This window comes from Scatophagus argus, chromosome 22 (assembly GCF_020382885.2).
Source record: "Scatophagus argus isolate fScaArg1 chromosome 22, fScaArg1.pri, whole genome shotgun sequence".
NCBI classification, from domain to species: domain Eukaryota; kingdom Metazoa; phylum Chordata; class Actinopteri; family Scatophagidae; genus Scatophagus; species Scatophagus argus.
The window spans coordinates 4,670,428-4,689,858 of NC_058514.1; the positions used below are offsets into that span (position 1 = coordinate 4,670,428).

Genomic DNA, 19,431 nt, shown 5'->3' on the forward strand with positions numbered 1-19,431 from the left:
TAATGCATGTTGTTATCAAAGGAAAAGGGGATAGGATTTTTTTAAAATATATCTTGTTTATTTGAAGGCTATAGTCCTTGTGAATGCTGAGAGCCTAAGATGAATGTGTGCTGCCCCCTGCTGGTCGCCTCATGCAGCTCTGATAATTCATATTAGAGATGAAATAATTTCATGGCTGTATTTTATGACTTTTTTCTTCTTTTTTTTGTTTTTACTGTTTTTAATTACTTAAAGGACAGAGTGACAAATCAGTTACTGAAAAAAATAACTGACTGACAGAATGAATCAGTGGCTTATTTCTTGTGTGACAACAAGACATTCTTGTATGTTTTGTTGATGTGGTTTGCAGATTACTGCAGTGATAGTGAAACCTTCTAGAATAATCTGGTTATACATTGTGTGTTGTGTTTATACTAATTTAAAGAGTCCACTCAAATTACAGCATTAGCCTGTATATACGTGTAAATAGTTTTATTTGCTCAGATTTTGAGGTATCCCCAGTAAAATAGAGGTGAATGAGATTTCATTTCTGCAGCTCACAATTACATTTAGAACATTTAACGGCAGTGTGTATTTTCAGAAACTACATGTCCCAGTTACTCTGAATAATCCACAGACCTCTCTGTTCACACTCGTAACTGGAGCAACTACTCAAGAAAGTCTCTCAGCACAGAAACCTCCCAGATGGATATCTAAAAACCTTTAAAAGATTAAAGGCCCCGTGCATTGCCACAGGTTTCACCTCTCACTCCGTCTGGTCACACCTCTGCTCATGTTGGATGAAGCTACAAGGGGGGATAGACATTTTGTCACAGCAGGAAAAAACAAAAGTGTTAATGTTAATTATGGGTCAGCTCCATTTAGCAGTGGCTCCAGAGTGTCCAGTCACAAGGAAGACATCATGGGAATGTCATACATGTTACAATCAGCCTGTTTTCTCCGTTCATATTTAATTTTTGAAAGAAACTAAGAGCAAACCTCTGAGGCACAAGCACAATATGAAGAAATGACACATTGTAGGTGAATTAAAGGGCAAACAGCAAATCAGACCCCTGCACATCATCTTTATTATCACCATCTAAATTTTCACACAATTCAACAATAAAGTAATGAAGAGAGAATCCACCAAATCAAACATTTTAAATGCTGCATTTGCCCAAAACTTGAAAAGTTTTGTAAATAAACTTGGCATTGAGTCTCATTTCTCATGTCTGCACACCAAAATTTAATCAAAGAACTGAAAAGTACCTTAATGGAAACAAAATCTGCCTTACTAGAGAGGTAAAAATAAAACACAGCAGTTTTGGTCAGTTGCTGGCAATGTAACAAAGTCTTGCATTTTGTGCTTTTTTGTATCAAGTTCCTATTAACTGTAGTTGCAGAAGGCACATGTGCATCATTCGTTTCATGGAATTTGCGCTTTAAGCTTTGCTTGGTGTATGGAAAATAAGACTGTGCAAGTGTGCATACAACGCATGAAGCTCCCTCTGAGCCGCCTCTCATCCCAAACAACAACTTACAGGGAATGTTCGATTCCCTTAAAACTGGCAGTGTAAAACCAAAGCCATTTTCATGATTATCCACTAAGTACTTGAAGTCAAAAAATGTTTTAAGGTTTGTAGTGAATTACAGTTAAACATGTGCGCCAATGCCGTATTTGGAGTGTAAACAACAAGAATATGTCCCATGCTGTTATGGAGCCCCAGTTTGTGTCTCTCTGTATCAGCATTACATTCAGTTGTAATCATTGCTGTTCAAAATAAGTGGGGCAATATTTCATTTTAAGCCCTTTATTGTCGATGCTAATATTATTGTGCAGCTACTGAAGATATTTCCAGAATCCTAAAAGACTCTTCCAATCATTTGGATAGAAAAATATCCAGCCTGCTGCACAATGAAAAAGATTTTTAACCCATAGGATCCGCAAGGATCTGGCTTTCATCCAGTTAACAGAATTCAGACGTCAGAACAGCAGTGAGTGATGCTTAACAACCTTCTGTTTTTCAAACTTTCCAGGTAATTATTTCACAGGGAAACAGATACTCACTGTGACTTGAATGTAACTTTAATGTTGAGAAGCACAAACTGGGGCCAGCGGCTATGAGGCTGTTCGACCTACAAGGCCAAGGCGCTTCATCACTGTCATACTTGTCATTGAAGCTTTAGTATTTGCATCCACAGCAGTATGTACAAAGTAGTGCGTTTCATTTTTGAGGCACAGAGGTCACGAGGCGTTCAAGCTGGCGACGAGACGCTGTTCCTACTGATGCCACAGAGCCCCATTCTGAGCAAGAACAAGCAAAGCCACATACTGGCCGATAGATTAATGCCGCATGGGCTCCACTGTCTGTTCGTGTTCACTGAGCCATCAGTCCTCTCAGTCATAGCAGGTTGGGGAGGTAAAGCGAACAGAGCAGCATGTTCTGTCCCAGAGCTGGGAAGCGCCTGAAGGCCTCCCAGGCATCAGAAAAGATGTTGTATTTGAGAAAGACACGGTGCTCCAAGCTGGTGGGCAGGCTGACATCCCGGCTCATGATGTAAATGCCATCGTTATGGAGCGTACACGTCAGGTTCAGGCCCGACTTGGACGTGTTCTCCTTCAGCTGGATCCACTCCCCTGTGGTGACGTTGTAGGACTGCACTGTCAGCACGTCCTCCGTCTGGCTGGGACGCCGCTGCTGCCGGCCCGTCTCCAGCTCATGGGTGTAACCGCCCACCAGGTAGATGGTGTCCTCCACCGAGAGCATCTGCTGCTTGCGAATATGCACCGGACACGATTGAAATATGGTCCAGGTGTCAGAGGTGGGGCAGTAGCGCAGGACGCTCGTGTTCCTGTCTGTCAGACAAAGAAAGAAAAACATGTCAAAGCAGGAGCAAGGTCGTAGGTCTGGTGAAATCAAAGGTTCTTCAACCAAAATCTAAACGGAGTGTCCTGCATGCACGTACATCTGTATCAAACAACAAACTCCGCACAGCATTCACTATTCAGGGAATGACTGGTGGCGTGAAAACAAAAGCTACCAAGAGCCACTAAGGCAGCAGAGAAATATTAATGCACATGACAATAAATAACACAAATCCTTCAACTAAGTTGCTCCAACCTCTAGCAGTGTATCCACCCATGACGTAGATCAACCCCTGGCATTCACAAGCAGAGAACTCGGCCAGCGGATCAGGCATCGAGGACACACAGGCCCACCAGTCCTGTTCTGGGCTGTAACACTCCACTGTGCCCAAACACTGGCCTCCTACGGCATACAGCTTCCCTTGTACTGCCAGCAGCCTGAAGTTGGACCTGATGGAGAGGACGCAGTAAGTGAAGCATGACAGCAGCTTTTTGATATTTGAGAGGAAATGTTTCGATCTGGTTTTACCTCTTCTGGTTGAGCGGAGCCACCTGGTTCCACTCGTTCCTGCAGGGGTTGTAGCAGTGCACTGCAGAGATCTCCTGGCTTGTCATCCTGTATCCACCAACGATGAACAGGTAGTTATCGAGAACGGCTGAGCCATATCCTCTGACATTGATCATATCTGGAGGCAGGTTGTTTGCGAGCGGTTTCCAGCGCTGTTCCACCTCTCCATACCTCAGCATGGACCAGGGTTCATCCTGATCAGGCATGTCCAGGGACAGACATGTGAAGTCTCCGATGGCTACCAGGGTGGCGGTGCCTTTCATGCGCATCTCCCTGACTTGGTCTCTAACAGCAGAGGGGAGGCTACCGAACTCTGGCCGCCTCAACATGGGATGATAGTAGCAGCTCATGTATTTGAGGCAAGCATTGCGCAGATCATGAGTGCCGTAAACTTCAGAGAGGCTGTACAGCTCCACGCAATTGTCCAGCCGGATCTCCGAGGTGAGGAGCTTGAGGATGGAGGTGACCTGTAAGAAAGAGGCGGTCTCAATCAGGTCCTCCAGAGTCTCGTTGACAACCTGAACCTTGGAGGTGTTAATGAACTCCAGGACCAACTCCAGGCCGGGGACACTGAGCCCCTGCAACTGCACCGAGTCCTCCGTGGACTCCCTCATGCCAGAGCTGTACAGTGCACGGAAGTAGTCGCTCTTCTCTATCAGCTTCTTTTTATTCACCTCGTAGATTTTGTCATCCATGACGATGGCAATGATCTGGTCAGATGACATGATGAAGCTAAAGCGCTTGCGTTTTATTTTTTCTTTCAGGCTGAGTATTGTTTTTGCGTGCCCTTTAGTCAGCCTCCTCAGCGAGTCATCGTTTACATTTCACCGGCGAGGGAGCTCCGTGGCCGGTCTATATATGGTAATGTTCAGCCCATAGATCGCCATGGAGCAACTTTCGTTAGCGGTGAAGGCTAAACAGCTTGTTACATAGAGAGGAGCTTCTGCAGCTAGTAGATAAAACTAGCCAAAAGAACCTTTTCCTTTGATTAGCATTCCACGACAGTCCGATAAAAAGTCGTCCCAGTATCTAAACACGTTGGTTAAATAATGTAGTTTATTTCTGACATAGGCAGTAACATTTTACACTGCATTTTATAAGCCGAGCGAGCTGTCAAATCTGTAGTGTTTTGATTCTGCACTGTACGTCATTTCCGGGTGTATACTTCTTCGTGAGAATATTTTCGTAGCGACGTCAAGTGCTGCTGTCACCTAGCGGTAAATGGACGAACCGTCGATTTGATTTGATTCTGTCAGAGATTAATACACACTCTTCGAGTGCTCATTAAAAGGTGCCATGTAGCAACTTTTGTTTGTTATGGAGATTTACCAGCTAGTTACTTGGAGAACACAGTATGCTAACACATGTTAAAAAATGCATTGCAGTGATTTGTCATGATTTTACCAGCATAGTTTATCTGATTTTTTTTTGTATATTGTAAGATGTTAAAAGTCAAAGTTAAAACAAATTTTATTAAAAACATCTTTGAATATGTAAGACCTGTTTCACATTGAAATCTAATCACCCATTTGTTGTTGGAGCAAGACATGTAACCTGGCAGGCTATGCTTACAGCGACAATACAGTTTCAACAGCTCTCAGCCTTTAAATGGTTACAGGGAAGTCAAACAGCATGTCAACATAATCTGGCATGAGAGCGGAAGTTGATTCAGGTACCCACAGGTGTATAACCAGGAGTGTTGTCACTAAAGATTTCTGCATTCTTTGTGCCTCACACTCCAAAGAAAAGTGACACATAAGGAAGTGTAGTTCTAGTTTAACACTGATAAAAGAACAAGCAGTGCTCTTCTGTCGGGGCTGTCAGTGTGGTGACCCAGTGTTTGTCTGCAGGGTGCAGTCACTGTAAGGTGGGCTCATTTGAAATTCTGTTTAATGTACTTTTGTGTATTCAGGTGTTTTTGCACTTTTACTGACTCAGCAAAACTTGCAGTTTAAGGATCATTGGTGTCTGTCCAATGCTCAGAAACGGCGAATAGTCTCTTCAAAATTAAAATATTTGAACTTTGAAAATGTTATAATTAAATGAAAACCAAGGATTAAAAACATCTCCATCATATTGCGTTTAATTGTAAATCGGTAATGAAATGTAATGACTCCTTTGTCAGTGCAGGATTATGAAAAGCTGTGTTGTCTATCAAGATGACGCGTGCTATCAAAATCGTGGCGTCACTGTGTGAGAGAAGTGGAATGACAAATAGTTAAATAGACTGACACAGGCGGTGCTGCCTTCAAAATAAAAGATTAGAGTTGGAAATAAATATATCGATTGTGATATATCAGTATGATATTGTAATAATTTGATAGCTGGATAGTTCAGGTGTGATGTGTCAGGTGTGTCTTAGTATTTTAGATCTGCAGTCAAATATAAAACAACATGCTTTTATTGAACATTTTTTGCATCAAATACATTTTTATTTTCTACTTTTAGAGTCACTTCAGGGTCTAAGGGTGCAGTAAAAATTTTAGCCTGTTTATTTGTATAGGTGTGTGGAAACTGGCTTTAGTTAACTCTGACACAATACACCAAATGGTAAAGAAGCTTGTTTAATCTTGTTCAGTTAAGCTTCAGTTAGAAAATATTGACGATTCATCTGAGGATTATTCTCTTTTTTGAAAGAATAATGAAAATACATCACACGCTGCCACACTTTGTCAATTTCAAATATTCATTCTCACTTCATTTTAGGGCTAACGCGAGTTTTAATTTGAAATCCGGGACCGGATGTAATTTTTACACCGTCTGTCCTGACGGTGGTGTGAGGGTGACAGAGACAGGCTGACAGGCGCATCAATGACAGGGACACCATCACATGAACACTCACCGCTCGGCCTGTTTCATGTTTGTGTCTTCAGGCCGCGGACATCCGGCTGTTTGTGATCCGAGCTGAGGATGCGGGAGCAGGTGTGGGCCTCCTGGTTCCCCCGCTGCCTTTTACTCATCATCACCGCTCACACATCTTCTGTGTCCGCCGACAGAGACCTGCGGCCGTGCGATGAGGTGAGTGCGCCCTATTGCTTTGTTTTGTATTGTGACACTATCTCCTAATGTCCTGAAGCTACTTCGTAACATAACAAGGATGGTGCTGCTCTTTCCCATCATTTTCCTCGGCTATGAAACCTACATTGGTTTATCGGCGAGTTTAATGGGGTGATCAATCAGGAAAATTGCCATGTATACAAAAATAAACAATCTCTTTAGATCCAAAAGGCTTCTCCTAATGCACAATAAAAATAAAAACACTACTGCTACGAGTCGTTTTCCAGCATTGTACTGGCTCAGCAGCGTCTGGATCTGTGCGGGAACACACGGTCCTCTTTACGCGGCTGATCGGCTTAAAATGCAGTTCATGTTGACCATAAACGAGATGACGTTGTCTGCTGGCCTCCATCCCGCCTCTGGGTAGCCTTCTGCCGGCCGGCATGGCCAGGATTACCCGCTGAGGATGAATTGGATAGTGCTGTCAGTTTGACGCAGCAGGCTGAGTCTCAGATGAATCACAGCCTTTGGGACGCTGAGGGGTTCAGCGGCTCCTTCACGGGTTTTCATGAAGTTGGTAGGCAAGGAGGTGGAGATGTTAGAGCATGAATGAAATAAAACCCTCTGTCTCGCAAATCCCACAGATCTAAAAAGTTAAGTTAACCGCCATATTTTATCTAAAAAATGTGTGAAAACTAGGAGGATTTAGGGAAACATTCACCCGCGTGTCTAAAGTTGAGGAAAACTGAAAATAGACGCCATTCTCATGTTCGTCCTCTCAGTAGGTTAGCTTAGCTTAGCATGTTCAGCTCTATCCATAGATGCGCTGTCCGTTGGTAACAGAATCCACCTGTCTTTGGTTGCTCGGCAACGTCAAGGCGAAGTCACTGCTTCCGGCTAAGAAAAGGCAGTAGCGCATAACCGATGACAAAACAAATTGTCATTTTTACACTTCGGTTTTGTGTGAATTAAAAAAAAATGAGAAGAAGATGCTGTTAGTTATTGAGCTTCAGAGGTGCTGTTAGGTGGATTTTGATACCCTCAGGTAGAGCCAGACTGACCTTTTTCCCGTCTTTCTTGTCTTTATGCTAAGCTAAGCTAACTGGCTGTTAGCGTTGTATTTCAACAGTGGACATAGGAGATATGGTAGGAATTTCAGCTAGAGTAAAACAGTGTAAAGAGGTACTATTTCAAGTAAAATTCACGCATTCAAAATTTTATTTAAATAAAAGTACAAAAGTCATCAAAATAATTGGATTACTATCAATGATGCATTAAAGGGTGGGTCACCTCCGTCTTGAAGCTCTTTAATTTTACACCATAATTTATTTGTGGATCATATTTTGCATGATCAAACTGCATATGCACAATAACTGTTAAGTAAATTCATCAAATAAATTGAGTCAAATGTACAATATTTGCCTCTAAAATGTGGAGTATGTGGAAGTAGCAACTAGCATTAATTAGAAATGCACAAGTAAATAAGTACCTCAAAAACTGTACTTAAATATAGAGCTGCGTTAATTCACCATGTTTGAAGTTCTGTTGCTGAAAAGCTGGGCACAGTCAGTGGAAATACTGGAAATACTGGATTTAAATGCCGCTTTTGTTCCAGCTAAGAAAATCTGATCATGAGCAGAAACCAAACACCTGTTAGATTGGGAAAACACCTGTGAAAGTGCAGATGGACAAAACGTTAAAAAGCAATAAATCAGTAAATATGGATAGCTAAATGTGGTCCACCTGTCTGTGAGTTTGTTCATTGATGGTCTAAATGCTGGTCCCGACACTTTTCACATGGTGTACAGTGACATTTTTTGTCACTTTCCCCTTTGTTTTTGACAAGCATTCAATACGAAATATCAGTTATCAGCAGGCCAAAAGATTAGTGTTCACCTTTCCTGTTGTCTACACTAATTATAAAACCTCCAGTCTTGTTATCTCCTCACCGAGAGGATGGATTGTCAATGCTGAATTTTACCCCCTGTCTCTCATCAATCTCCATGACAACCAGCGTGAGTCGCTTGGGAGACCAGTGAAACGCATTAGTTCATGTCATGTGTTATCAGTCTTACCTTTTCCCCCATCTGTCAACACATTAGCAATGGCACCCGCACTCTTCACACAGTAAGAGACAGCAGGTGGATCTCAGCTCAGGTTGCCGTGTTACATGTTAATACAATGGTAGACACCCACAATTTGTTTGTGTGCATGTGTTGGGAGGGTGACTCATAAATGGCCATTTTTATTGCTGCAGTGAGGTGATTAGTCATTTAAAAAGACTCAGGCTTATCTGTACTACACATGCACACACATCCCGTATCTGCAAACCATCTCTCTTTCTGTCTGTCATTAATTCCCCTGTACACACATCCCACGTTGTTTCTGTGATTGTTCCAGTTTAATTAGCTGCTGCTTAGATGTCAGAGCTCTGCTGCAGCCAGCCAGCTGCCTGTTCTCTCTGCTCATTTGTCTGCCCAGCTGAACAGCAGGTTCGGGGGAGGAGATGGAGATCTGCCAGAGTGAGGATGTTGACTTGAAGCAAGTTGTATTAAAAGTATAAAGCAAGCCCTGCTTTTGCTGCAATAATTTCAAGTAGAGAATAGAAAACAGAGTGGAAAATTGCTTTAAAGTCTTAGATATTTTAAAGGTAAAATGAGAAAAAAGGAAAGTACGAGACAGTGAATGTGTTCTGCTTGCTGTCCTGCATAATTTTTACAGCTGTGAAATATTTAAATATCACCACTGCAAATCATAAATAGTCATAATGATTTCAGACAAAGGCTAAATGTTTCCCCCTTTCCAGTCTTTGCACTAAGCTAAAATAACCAGTGAATTGGATTGAAGATAATGAAAAACCAAAAGTCAGCCCTTGTTCTGAAAGACTGAACACACTCTTGGTTGTCATCTCCACCTCTAAATGATGACTTTTTGCTCTTGTTGCTATGGATGTACAGAATGTTTGTTTACATGAATGTTCAGTCAGTTCAAATGATCGATGTAACGTAACGACCAGCAGACCTTGAAAAGAAGCGACTGTGCGGATGACCTGCTGTCCAGCTCTTAATGGTCCATTACTGCTCCAGTGGTTGGTTGCCGTGGTGATCGGGGTCAGTCGCGGCTTTCACCCTGGATACCCTCCCACTCTTCCAGTGTTCCCTTTTGTATGACCAGTTTTTGTTTTCATATGAAATGAGCTTCATACTTGCATCAAGTCATACTTTGTAAAGCTGAACTGGGCTTCTTAGTTAGCTGAATGCTAACATCAGTAATTGTTGAGATTTTTCATTCAAAACTTCAAATATTAACCTCATGGAGGAAAAATCAGGGAGCCATCCATATAAAAACACACAAACTGGATGGTGTATTGATCATTGTATGTATCTGTGCGTGTGTTCTGCAGACAGACTATTACTACCAGTACACAGAGTGTGACAGCACAGGGTCACGATGGAGGGTCGCCATCCCTCTCAACCCAGGCTCCTGCTCAGACCTTCCTCCTCCGACCAGAGGAACCGACTGCTGTAAGCACTGCCTGTGTGTGAGTGTGTGTTAGTGAGGGAGTGTATTCACATGTCAGTATGACCCTTCTTTGTTTTTTTCTCGTTGTCTCTCAGCTTTCTCCTGTCCGGCCGGGAAGTTTTTAGAGATGACCACGCAGCAGTGCACGCCGTGCGCAGCCGGTTTCTATTCGCTGGGCAGTGGCCTCCGTTTTGACCAATGGGACGCCATCCCTGCAGGCTTCACCAGCCTGGCCAGCTTCTTGGACCCTGGACCAAATGGAGAGGACATTCAGACCTGTAACAGGTGATACAGACACTCACGCACTACCATTCTGACAAGTTACACAGTACACTATGTGAGAGTGTGTTTTGTCTGTGCTGCAGCTCATCATGGATGCCACAGGGTGTGTATCTGGAGTCCAACCGCGATGAGTGTACAGTGTCTTTGGTTTACGCTGTCCATCTGGAGAAACAGGGCTCCGTCTCCTTCACCTACCAGTACCCAGACAACAACATCTTCTTTGAGTTCTACGTAAGCTTCTAAGTGCTTCCTACATTATGGTGTTCGTAGTTAGTGAGTGGATTCTGGATTTGGTGTACTGATTGTCTTGCTATTTCAGAAGTTTTTCTGGTTCTGGTTAGCTTAGCTTAGCATTGAGAAAAAGCTAGCCTTTCCCCCCCGAAGGTAATAGAATCTGCCATGTTCATTATATGTTTGTTTGTTTAAAAAACTGAAGAGGAAAAACAACAACTTGGGTCTGGTAACCTCGCAGCGACGATGTTTCCACTGAGCTAATAGTGACACTACATCTTATCTTAAAATGATTATTATTTATTATCTTAAAATGTCCTCTATCTATAGCTTCTGTCCAAAACTCCTCTCCTCTATGAAATACTCCCCTCCTTACAGTGTTAGCTGCTATTGTTTGGAGCAGTATTTTGTGGCTAATAGCTTCCATGCCAATATATTTTCAGGTCCAGAACGAGCAGTGTCAGGAAATGGCCCAGGCTGATGACCAGAAATGGATTAAAGTCACTAACAATGGAGAATGGGAAACACACACAGTGAGCATCTGGTCCTGCTTGTGTCTTTTGGGACATTATCATGGGTTGTATGTGCTCCACCATGTGCATGTCCTTTTTTTGTTTTTAGGTGAGTCTGAAGTCTGGTACTAACATCCTCTATTGGAGAACCACCGGCATCCTGGTGGGAGGGAAGATGGTCAAACCTGTGCTGCTCAAGAACATCCAAATAGAGGGTAAAGCACAAGTCAAACACACAATTAGGCACTCATGAACTGAACAGTTCTGTATTGCATTAAATGAAACCAACCATTCCAGGACCACTTTCAGTTCAAAAGTTTAAAAGAAAACTGACTACTTTAATGTCAACACAGGTGTAGCGTACACATCAGAGTGTTTTCCGTGTCGGCCCGGTTGGTTCAGCTCGGCCCCCGGCTCCTCATCCTGTGAGCCCTGTCCCAGCAACACCTTCTCCATAAAGGGCGTCTCCTCCTGTACACCCTGTCCTGACCACCACTACTCACGTATGTGCTCATGTAATGACAACTTGCTTTGGTTTGGTCTCACTGGCTGCAGTCTTAGGAGCTGTGGTGCTGTTGCTTCATTAATTAATAAGTTAAGTTAATTTAAATCTTCATCTACCTCACGGTAGTTTAATGTAGTTTAGTAGTTTAATGTTTAATCTAAAAGCACGCTGATATTTGACAGCGCATTTTATGAATGAAAGTTTATATATAGTATCTCAAATGTGGCTGGTGAAGGTTTGGGACAAATATACTGTCTGGTTTATTTGATGTAACATCTGTATAAGTCTTTATATATAAATATTGGATAGCACATTTCATTTTAAACAGATTTATTTGCAGCACAACCTACCTGGTAATAAATCTGTTTGTGATCGGGTTCCTCCTGTTTTTTCTTTTCTTCTCTTCTGTTTCTGACCCGTCTCTCAGGTGAGGGATGGGCAGAGTGTAAGGTGAGGCCGCCGTGCTCAGAGAAGGATTACTTCCAGATCCACACAGCCTGCGACAGCGAAGGGAAGGTCAGCAGCATCCACACACACACACACACACACCCCAGTACTTTCCCACTGCACGAGGACAGACACGCTCCCTTAACAAGTACATCCTCTTTTTCATGCCGTATAAACATACAAAAACAATTTAACAGAGTTTCAGCTCTCTCAGGGCTTTGTATTAGAAACTAGAGGAGGTACACGATGTGATGGTGAGAAAGGAAACAATGTAGAGCATACGGAGCGCTTTGCATGTCATCTGATCCTAAATCAACTTCCTTCACACTCATCCATGACCTTGGCCTGATTAGATTAGCTTTTCTGAAAACACAGAGTACAAGAACAGAAAAGAAAAGAAACGTCCCTTTGTTGTTGTTTGGGCCAATTTTCACAACATAATAGAGTAAACTACTCCACCCCTGATCATAACCTCCGTTGTTGTGTCGGGTGCAGACGCAGGTGTTGTACCGTTGGGTGGAGCCAAAAATTTGTGTGGAGAACATCACAGGGGCCATGGAGCTGCCTGCAGTGGGGCAGAGAGAGCCCTGCCCCCCCTGCAACCCAGGCTACTACAACAGCAACGACTCCACCTGTTTCCCCTGTCCCTCTGGAACCCACTCTGATGGCACCTTCGGTAAAGCTGCCCACACCTGGCATGTGTTGTTCCTGTATTCACACGACCCGTATTTCTCTCAGAAGAGTCAGCTGAACAGCTTCTTCATGCTCACACACAGAAGACAGACACATTAATCAGTATCATATACAGACATTTTGAATGAACCAGCAGTCCAGTCCAGAACTCTGTGATATTTGAGTCAGTTCTGTCAGTTTTGCTCAGATGAATGGTAACAAATTGATTGTTGCAGCACTGCATAGCAAGCAGAACAGAAGTCTGTTTTATGTAACACTCTATTTAAAGCCTGCACTTCTTGTGACACTCCATCACAGTATCGGTTCAATGTATATAGTAAAATACTCCCAGTGAAAGCCTCTCCACCTGGTCATGTTCTGACCTGTCTGTTGTTCTGAATGACCGGCTATATAAACGTCTCCTGAAAAGACTGTTCTTCAGCGAACAATGATAGTGGGAAAAGTCATTCTTCCACCCAAATGAAATTTTGTGTGTGTGTGTATGTGTGTGCATGTGTGTGTGTGTACGTACCAGCATGCACTAAGTGCCCTGCAGGTACAGAGCCAGTGTTAGGTTACGAGTATAAATGGTGGAATGTGCTGCCGTCCAACATGAAGACTTCCTGTTTCAACGTGGGAAACTCCAAATGTGACAACATGAACGGTGAGCGAATCACAAGGTGCTTTGAGTGGCCGTTCTGGAGCTTTCACTCATATCACATACCCTCATCAGCACAGGGATTTTTCCAATAGTCGATGGAATGATGATATTCAAATTTTCCTTTCCTGAGCAAGTTAACAACCTCTGAAACTTCCTTTAATGCTGATTAAGATCATGTCATGTGATCAAAAAGCTCCAGAAGAATTACTAAGTTTACTTTGTGGTGAGACCTACATTCATATACACACACGTTTCCTCATGTATGTTTCCATGTCAGTAAACATAACGTCAGCTACATATGCAGTGATGTGTAATGCAGAATGAATGAGGCGTAACACGAGTGCGTCGTGTCTGTCGGTCATCAGGATGGGAGGTTGCAGGGGACCACATTCGCAGCGGAGCAGGCAGTTCAGATAACGACTATCTGATCCTCACCCTTCATGTGCCCGGCTTCAAGTAAGTCTGTGTCAGGAGAGATTTTGATTCATCTACCCAAAATGTGGACACTATGGAAAGAACAAATCGATCTTGTAGCTGGTTTTATAAGAAGTATTTGTTTGTAGGATGATGTTAAAGGTTAAGGGGATTTAGGAGCAGAAATGGATTATAATATTCCTAATTATGTTTTCATTAATGTACAGTCACCTGAAACTGAGAATCGCATACCTCAGGATGAGTCTTTTTATGTTTCTACAGTAGCCCAGAATGGACAAACCAAACACACCGGCTCCAAAGAGGGTCTTTCATGTTTTTAGTTGCCTCCTTAGAAGAGGGTGTTTGGTTCAGTTGCATTCTGCATCCACACAAACCAACACACCTTAAATGTCTAACATCTGTATCTGTGTGTTTCAGGGTTCCAGCCTCACTTTCAGGGATGACCGGTAGTGAGTTTGGACAGATAACCTTTGTGTTTGAGACCATCTGCTCTGCCGACTGTGAGCTCTACTTCATGATGGTGTGTGCTTGACTGTGTGTAATGACTCACTCTATCAGGAAGCCAGAATTTGTTGTGTCACGTTTGCCTCCAGATGTGGTTCAGCTCATTACAGTATTGTTGTTCAGTAGTCCAGCCCATAATTTCCCATCTGACTCTTTTACTGTGTTGCCCCCTGCAGGATGTGAACAGTAAGAGCACCACAGTAGTGGAGTCCTGGGAAGGCAGTAAGGGTAAACAGTCGTACTCGCACAGCATGACCAGGAACGGCTCTGTCACATATACATGGGCCTTCCAGAGGACTAACCATGCGCTGGACGTAAGTGGACACAAGTACTTTATTCCCTTAAATCTCATGCCCGTGAATGTCTCTCATGAGTGTTGTTCCTCCCTTCATCTATCATGTGAATTAAGATGAATTTTTTCGCAGACAATCATTGTCCCCAGAGGACGTATCCTGACATCCATTTGACAGCATGAGATTTGGTTGGGACTTAAGGAACTGTAATCACTTTTGGGATCCCATAGTTTGCATTCCAGCAGCATCATTAGGCCCTAGTTTTGATTTTGAGCAGTACTTCGGTTTATGATGAGCTACCTGCAAAACTAAACTGATTCCTGTCAGCCACAGCTAATGCTAAAACTCTAAAGATGGTGAAAAAACATCATCTGCTAAACAGCAGAAAAACAAAACAACAAATGAATGAGGACAAAGAACACAAGAAAATTCAAGCACTAAAAAAATTATTTTTATTTTAACGTATCAGCCTTACACCTCAGTGTATGTTCCTCTTGCTGTCCTGCGTGTTTGTAGGTCCGTCGGTATGTCAGTGACATGGTGAAGGTTTACTCCATCAGCGTGACGAACGCCCTCGATGGGGTGGCGTCAGCATGTCGGGACTGCGCTCTGGTACCTCAGAACTCCCAGCAGGCCGGCTCCTCCTGTGTTCCATGCCCTGCTGGTTTTTTCATTGACAGAGACACCAACCGATGCCAGGAGTGCCCGCCCAACACGCACCTGGCAGGGAGCCACACCTACGGCCAGGATGCGTGTGTCGCCTGTGGGCCTGCCAGTATTAGCAACAAGGTAGAGAGACCTCCTCTGGGGCGGGCCTGGGTATCATTTCCTGTTTTTCTGCCACTATCACTGATGTGGTTCTGGTACCAAAACAGTACTTCTTTGACTCCTATTTATTTAGTAGTAGAATTCACGTGTTTCCTTCGCTTTCAGGAACACTCTCGGTGCTACAGCGACTGCTCCTTCACCCACACGGAGAACAACCGTACGCTGACCTTTGACCTCAGCCCCCTGAGCGACGTGGCCTCGCTGACCATCGGGCCGAGTTTCACCTCTAAAGGCACAAAGTACCTCCACCTGTTCAACATTAGCCTGTGTGGCCACGAGGTGATTCACACACACCACATCAGCTTATATTAGCAGCAGTTAATATTCTGTATATGTCCTGTGTAATTGCTCTCATTGTTCATAAAAATACCGTTCAGATCTGTTCTTGTTTTTAAACTTTAATTGGATGTTTGATTTTTGGCCGTGTGTATTGTGCCGTGTGTTGCGCTCATGATTTGCTGTTTTGTATTATTGTGACATTATAGTTTGCCCAAAGGTGACAGTTTTAAGCCTCTTGAGTCTGGATTTATTTACATCTATTTTTCAGCATCACGCATCACTTTAATTGCTCAGATTCATTAAATATTGCAACTACAACTACTACAACAGTGTCATGTAAAAAATACACCTGCAGGGGAAAGTCAGGCGTAACCATAGTAACTGACAGATGATTTTCATGCTATTTGCATGTGTTGCCACAGGGGAGGAGAGCTGCCATCTGCACAGACAATGTCACCGACATGTCCAGCAAGGACGACCAGAGCAGCTCGGCTCAGTTTGTCAACTCGGTGGACAGTTTCATCTGTCAGTCAACCATCATCCCAGCAGATGGGCGGGGCTTCAGGATGGCCATCTCCTCCCAGTCCATCAGCCTCGCAGACACTTTCATCGGTATGACGCTCGTCAAACGGCAGTAAAGTCTCTCTGTGGTGATTAGAAGGTGATGTTGTCTTCTTATCTGTGTCTGCTCGTCGTTTCAGGTGCGACAGTAGACGCGGTAATGGATGGCATAAAAGCTAAACCAGAGCTTTTTCCTGAAAACTCAAAGGATTTTCCAGACATCAACTTCTACTACAGGTACACTATGAAAGACAGAGTGTGTGTGTGTTTTTGTTGTGTTTAAGTTCTAACTCTGTCCTTATTCTCTTTCAGGTCAACCCAGGCAACGGCCTCATGTGAGCAGGGTCGTAGTTCGGTCATCACTGTTCGCTGTAACCCGGAGAAGTCAGAACGAGGAGAACCCTCAGTGCCCAGGTAGGTGGAAATGTACTGTGGGGGACCAAAAGAAAAAAAGAAATTAGATTATCTAAGAGAAAGAGAAGAAAATCTGTAAGATTGTCTGTGTGTTTGTGCAGCTCCTGTCCTGCAGGAACATGTGATGGATGTACGTTTCATTTCCTGTGGGAGAGCGCCAGCGCCTGTCCACGCTGTACTGAGGACGACTACCACAAGATAGAAGGAGCATGCAAGGGCGGGATCCAGGTAACACACACACACACTGCCCTTGAAGACCTGCTTTAACTTCATTCATTCTGTAACATAACATTCACATAGTGAGATTTTCCTCCTTTCTCCTCAGCAATCAAACAAAATACAAACACTTCTTTTCTTTTCTATTCCGTCATTTGATTCATGAAGCTAAATCTCCACTTGAAAAATGAGGAAAATGTCCACCTGTCACCCTCCACTCTCTCCAGGAAACCCTGTATGTGTGGAACGAGCCAAAGTTGTGCACCAAAGGTGTGCCGTTGCCTCCCAGGAGCTCCTCTCCGTGTGAGGCCATCGCTCTGTGGCTGAAGGTCGGGGTTGGTGGCGGAGCCTTCGTGGCCGTGCTGCTCATCGCTCTCACCTGCTATTTCTGGAAGAAAAACAAGAGGTTAGAGGCAGCAGCCAATCGGACTCCAGCAACAATCACAGTCAAGGCCAACATACTTATTAAGGTCATAGTGAATTGTTATTTAAAGGTAGAGATGTCACCAGCTGTTTGTCAGCGACAGTGAAGGCTCAGACTCTCTCAAAGAGTACACACAGTTATTTACTAGATTTACTTTACTTGTTTTTTACTTTGATCATATCATCTCGGGGTTTAACCTCATAAAACGCATCAAAGTCTATTGTGTACCTTTATGATTATGGACTGGTTATCTTCTTTTTGGAGAAAAGTGATAAAAACAATATTCACAAAATTGTGTCTAACATAAATATTTTATTTTCTTTTTATCCCCTGAATCTCGTGACCCCTCAGATTTATCTTGGACTAAATGCTGTCTGGTCCTGTCATAAAATATTGTCCGACAGCTTTTCCAGTTAAAACTTAGTGTTCTCCTTCAAACTCCAACACGCGGGTTGTTCTCTATGCCAAATAATAAGTTGTCCTGTGATGACGCTGTTCCTGTGGTCTGTGGTCAGGCTGGAGTACAAGTATTCCCGCCTGGTGATGTCTGCCAACAAGGAGTGTGAGCTGCCAGCTGCAGACAGCTGTGCCCTGGCCGAAGGGGAGGACCCTGAGGACGACGTGGTCTACACCAAGAAACCCTCCCTGCTGGGGAAACTCCGGGCCATTGCTAACAAGGTGTGTACCTGACTTATCTTAAAGTGTGTTCAGGAAGGTCGAGCGAGTACGTACTGCACAGTTCAATGCCTGACCTCACTTTGCATGCTTCACGTTTACTGTTCAGTTTCTACGCCAAGTTTTTAATAGTCATTTCAGTTGTAATACTGCTTCCCTAGCCAGTACATTTCAAAACTAACTACCAGGACAGACAGGGCATGAATGTGTGAACCACCTTTCTTGGCAAGCTATCAAATAGTTATCGAGACATTTCCACGAGCCACGACTGTCTGTACAAAATGTCATGACCATCCATTCATTAGTTAATGAAATATTTTGGTCTGTGTCTGACTGGCGGACCAACACTGCCAACCTTAAGAGTCACGCTGCTCTCGTAACTGAAAAGTAGTCCGGTTGGATTGAAAAGCACCCAATCTGGCAACACATCTATACGAAGACGACTGTCACACATGTTAGTATAGTGGCGGAGTAATACACATGCCAAATAACCTCTCCAATATCTGTGTTTTCCAGCACGAACACGGAGAGAACAGCGAGTCTGTGCAGCTGAACTCCTCTCAGTCTGATCGATGGGCCCTGGGATAAACAGACGCCAGCATAGCGAGAGCAGGGAGTTAAATAATGGAGGAACAGTCAGTCGGTGGCAGTCAGTCACTGCCCTCCTTCTTATGTGTCCTTTGCCCCCCCCTTCACTGTGGGGGACACCACTACAGACACCAGTTTTTACTGGAAAATGGTTGGCACTCAGATGCTGGCAAAAACTGGACAAGAACACACAGGAAACACACTGCTGCTTTAATGCCATGGATGCTCCAGGGAAGCAAATGAAAGAAAAACATGCTTTTAATGTTTTTTGTATGTTTTGTATTTTTATTTGGTATTTTCTGTTCAGAGTCACGTATTTATATCAATGTTATAATGATGAACCTTTATTAAAGTCCTATTTGACTTGATATGTGAGTGGATGTTAGAGTTCAGTACAGGTAAGCTGTGACAGACAAAGGCTTTTTGACGTGTCACGGTTAATCAGTGAGACGACTGGCAACTTTACAATCTGAAGAATCAATCATTTTATTGAGCGACCAATCAGCACTTTAATCCTTAATAGAGCATAGTTTAAAAAAATAGCTTCACCTCAGCTGCAGCAGTAAAGTCCTGCTTACTGTGTTCTAGAAATCTCATAATTATAAAATAAATCAGTTAAGAGGACATTTTTCTTCTGAACAAGTACTCTTACTTGAAAACTACATTTTCTTGATTATACTTAATTTTTATCTGACCCAGTTTAAACACACGTCTTTTACTTGCAAAGAAACACTTTTACTTCAGTGAGGCATCTACCTGGGATCTATTGTGGCCCCCAGGATCCCAGGCCCCATGGCTGGCCTCCCCAATAGGGTCAATGGAAACTGTGGTCCGGGCTGTACCAAGGAATGCGTGCTGTAGTACCGCAGTTGGCCACTGGGGACAAAAGAGCTGGACGGGTTGGCTTGGACGCACCGGATCAGTGTGTCTTCATAAATCCGTGCGATTCATCCAGTAAGGACAAATACTGCA

The 19,431-nt window shown here is 43.5% G+C and overlaps 2 protein-coding genes across 4 annotated transcripts; one reads left to right on the forward strand and one right to left on the reverse strand.

The window, feature by feature from the left end:
• Positions 1-1,049: 1,049 nt before the first annotated feature.
• Positions 1,050-4,564, reverse strand: klhl42 (kelch-like family, member 42). The gene is made up of 3 exons (XM_046379500.1): positions 3,375-4,564; positions 3,102-3,295; positions 1,050-2,836 (listed from the first exon to the last, which is right to left on the reverse strand). The coding sequence occupies exons 1-3, from the start codon at positions 4,136-4,138 to the stop codon at positions 2,382-2,384; spliced, it is 1,413 nt and encodes a 470-aa protein (XP_046235456.1). The 5' UTR covers positions 4,139-4,564; the 3' UTR covers positions 1,050-2,381.
• Positions 4,565-5,141: 577 nt separating this feature from the next.
• On the forward strand, positions 5,142-18,827 carry LOC124053551 (endosome/lysosome-associated apoptosis and autophagy regulator family member 2-like). 3 transcript variants are annotated; one of them, XM_046378810.1, is made up of 23 exons: positions 5,142-5,280; positions 6,287-6,431; positions 9,814-9,934; positions 10,028-10,217; positions 10,298-10,445; positions 10,889-10,978; positions 11,067-11,172; positions 11,311-11,460; positions 11,890-11,978; positions 12,405-12,585; positions 13,117-13,245; positions 13,608-13,698; positions 14,095-14,197; positions 14,358-14,495; positions 14,991-15,263; positions 15,408-15,581; positions 16,004-16,193; positions 16,283-16,379; positions 16,455-16,556; positions 16,658-16,784; positions 17,000-17,178; positions 17,712-17,874; positions 18,388-18,827. In XM_046378810.1, exons 2-23 carry the CDS (start codon positions 6,324-6,326, stop codon positions 18,457-18,459), a joined length of 3,021 nt encoding a protein of 1,006 aa, XP_046234766.1. In that variant the 5' UTR covers positions 5,142-5,280; positions 6,287-6,323; the 3' UTR covers positions 18,460-18,827. The 3 variants fall into 3 exon arrangements, with proteins under 3 accessions (XP_046234766.1, XP_046234765.1, XP_046234767.1); XM_046378809.1 differs by lacking the exon at positions 5,142-5,280 and having other exon boundaries at positions 6,046-6,431; XM_046378811.1 differs by lacking the exons at positions 5,142-5,280; positions 6,287-6,431 and adding an exon at positions 6,469-7,455.
• The last annotated feature ends 604 nt before the right edge of the window (positions 18,828-19,431 follow it).

Bases quoted from the DNA above. Each gene is read 5' to 3' on its own strand.
- klhl42 (XM_046379500.1), bottom strand. From the start codon at position 4,138: ATGTCATCTGACCAGATCATTGCCATCGTCATGGATGACAAAATCTAC. The intron at 3,296-3,374 runs GTAAAACCAGAT...CCTCTCCATCAG, and splicing joins GCTCCGCTCAACCAGAAGAG to GTCCAACTTCAGGCTGCTGG. The intron at 2,837-3,101 runs GTTGGAGCAACT...TTTGTCTGACAG, and splicing joins GGGTGGATACACTGCTAGAG to ACAGGAACACGAGCGTCCTG.
- LOC124053551 (XM_046378810.1), top strand. From the start codon at position 6,324: ATGCGGGAGCAGGTGTGGGCCTCCTGGTTCCCCCGCTGCCTTTTACTC. The intron at 11,979-12,404 runs GTCAGCAGCATC...TGTCGGGTGCAG, and splicing joins CCTGCGACAGCGAAGGGAAG to ACGCAGGTGTTGTACCGTTG. The intron at 16,557-16,657 runs GTAGGTGGAAAT...GTGTTTGTGCAG, and splicing joins GGAGAACCCTCAGTGCCCAG to CTCCTGTCCTGCAGGAACAT.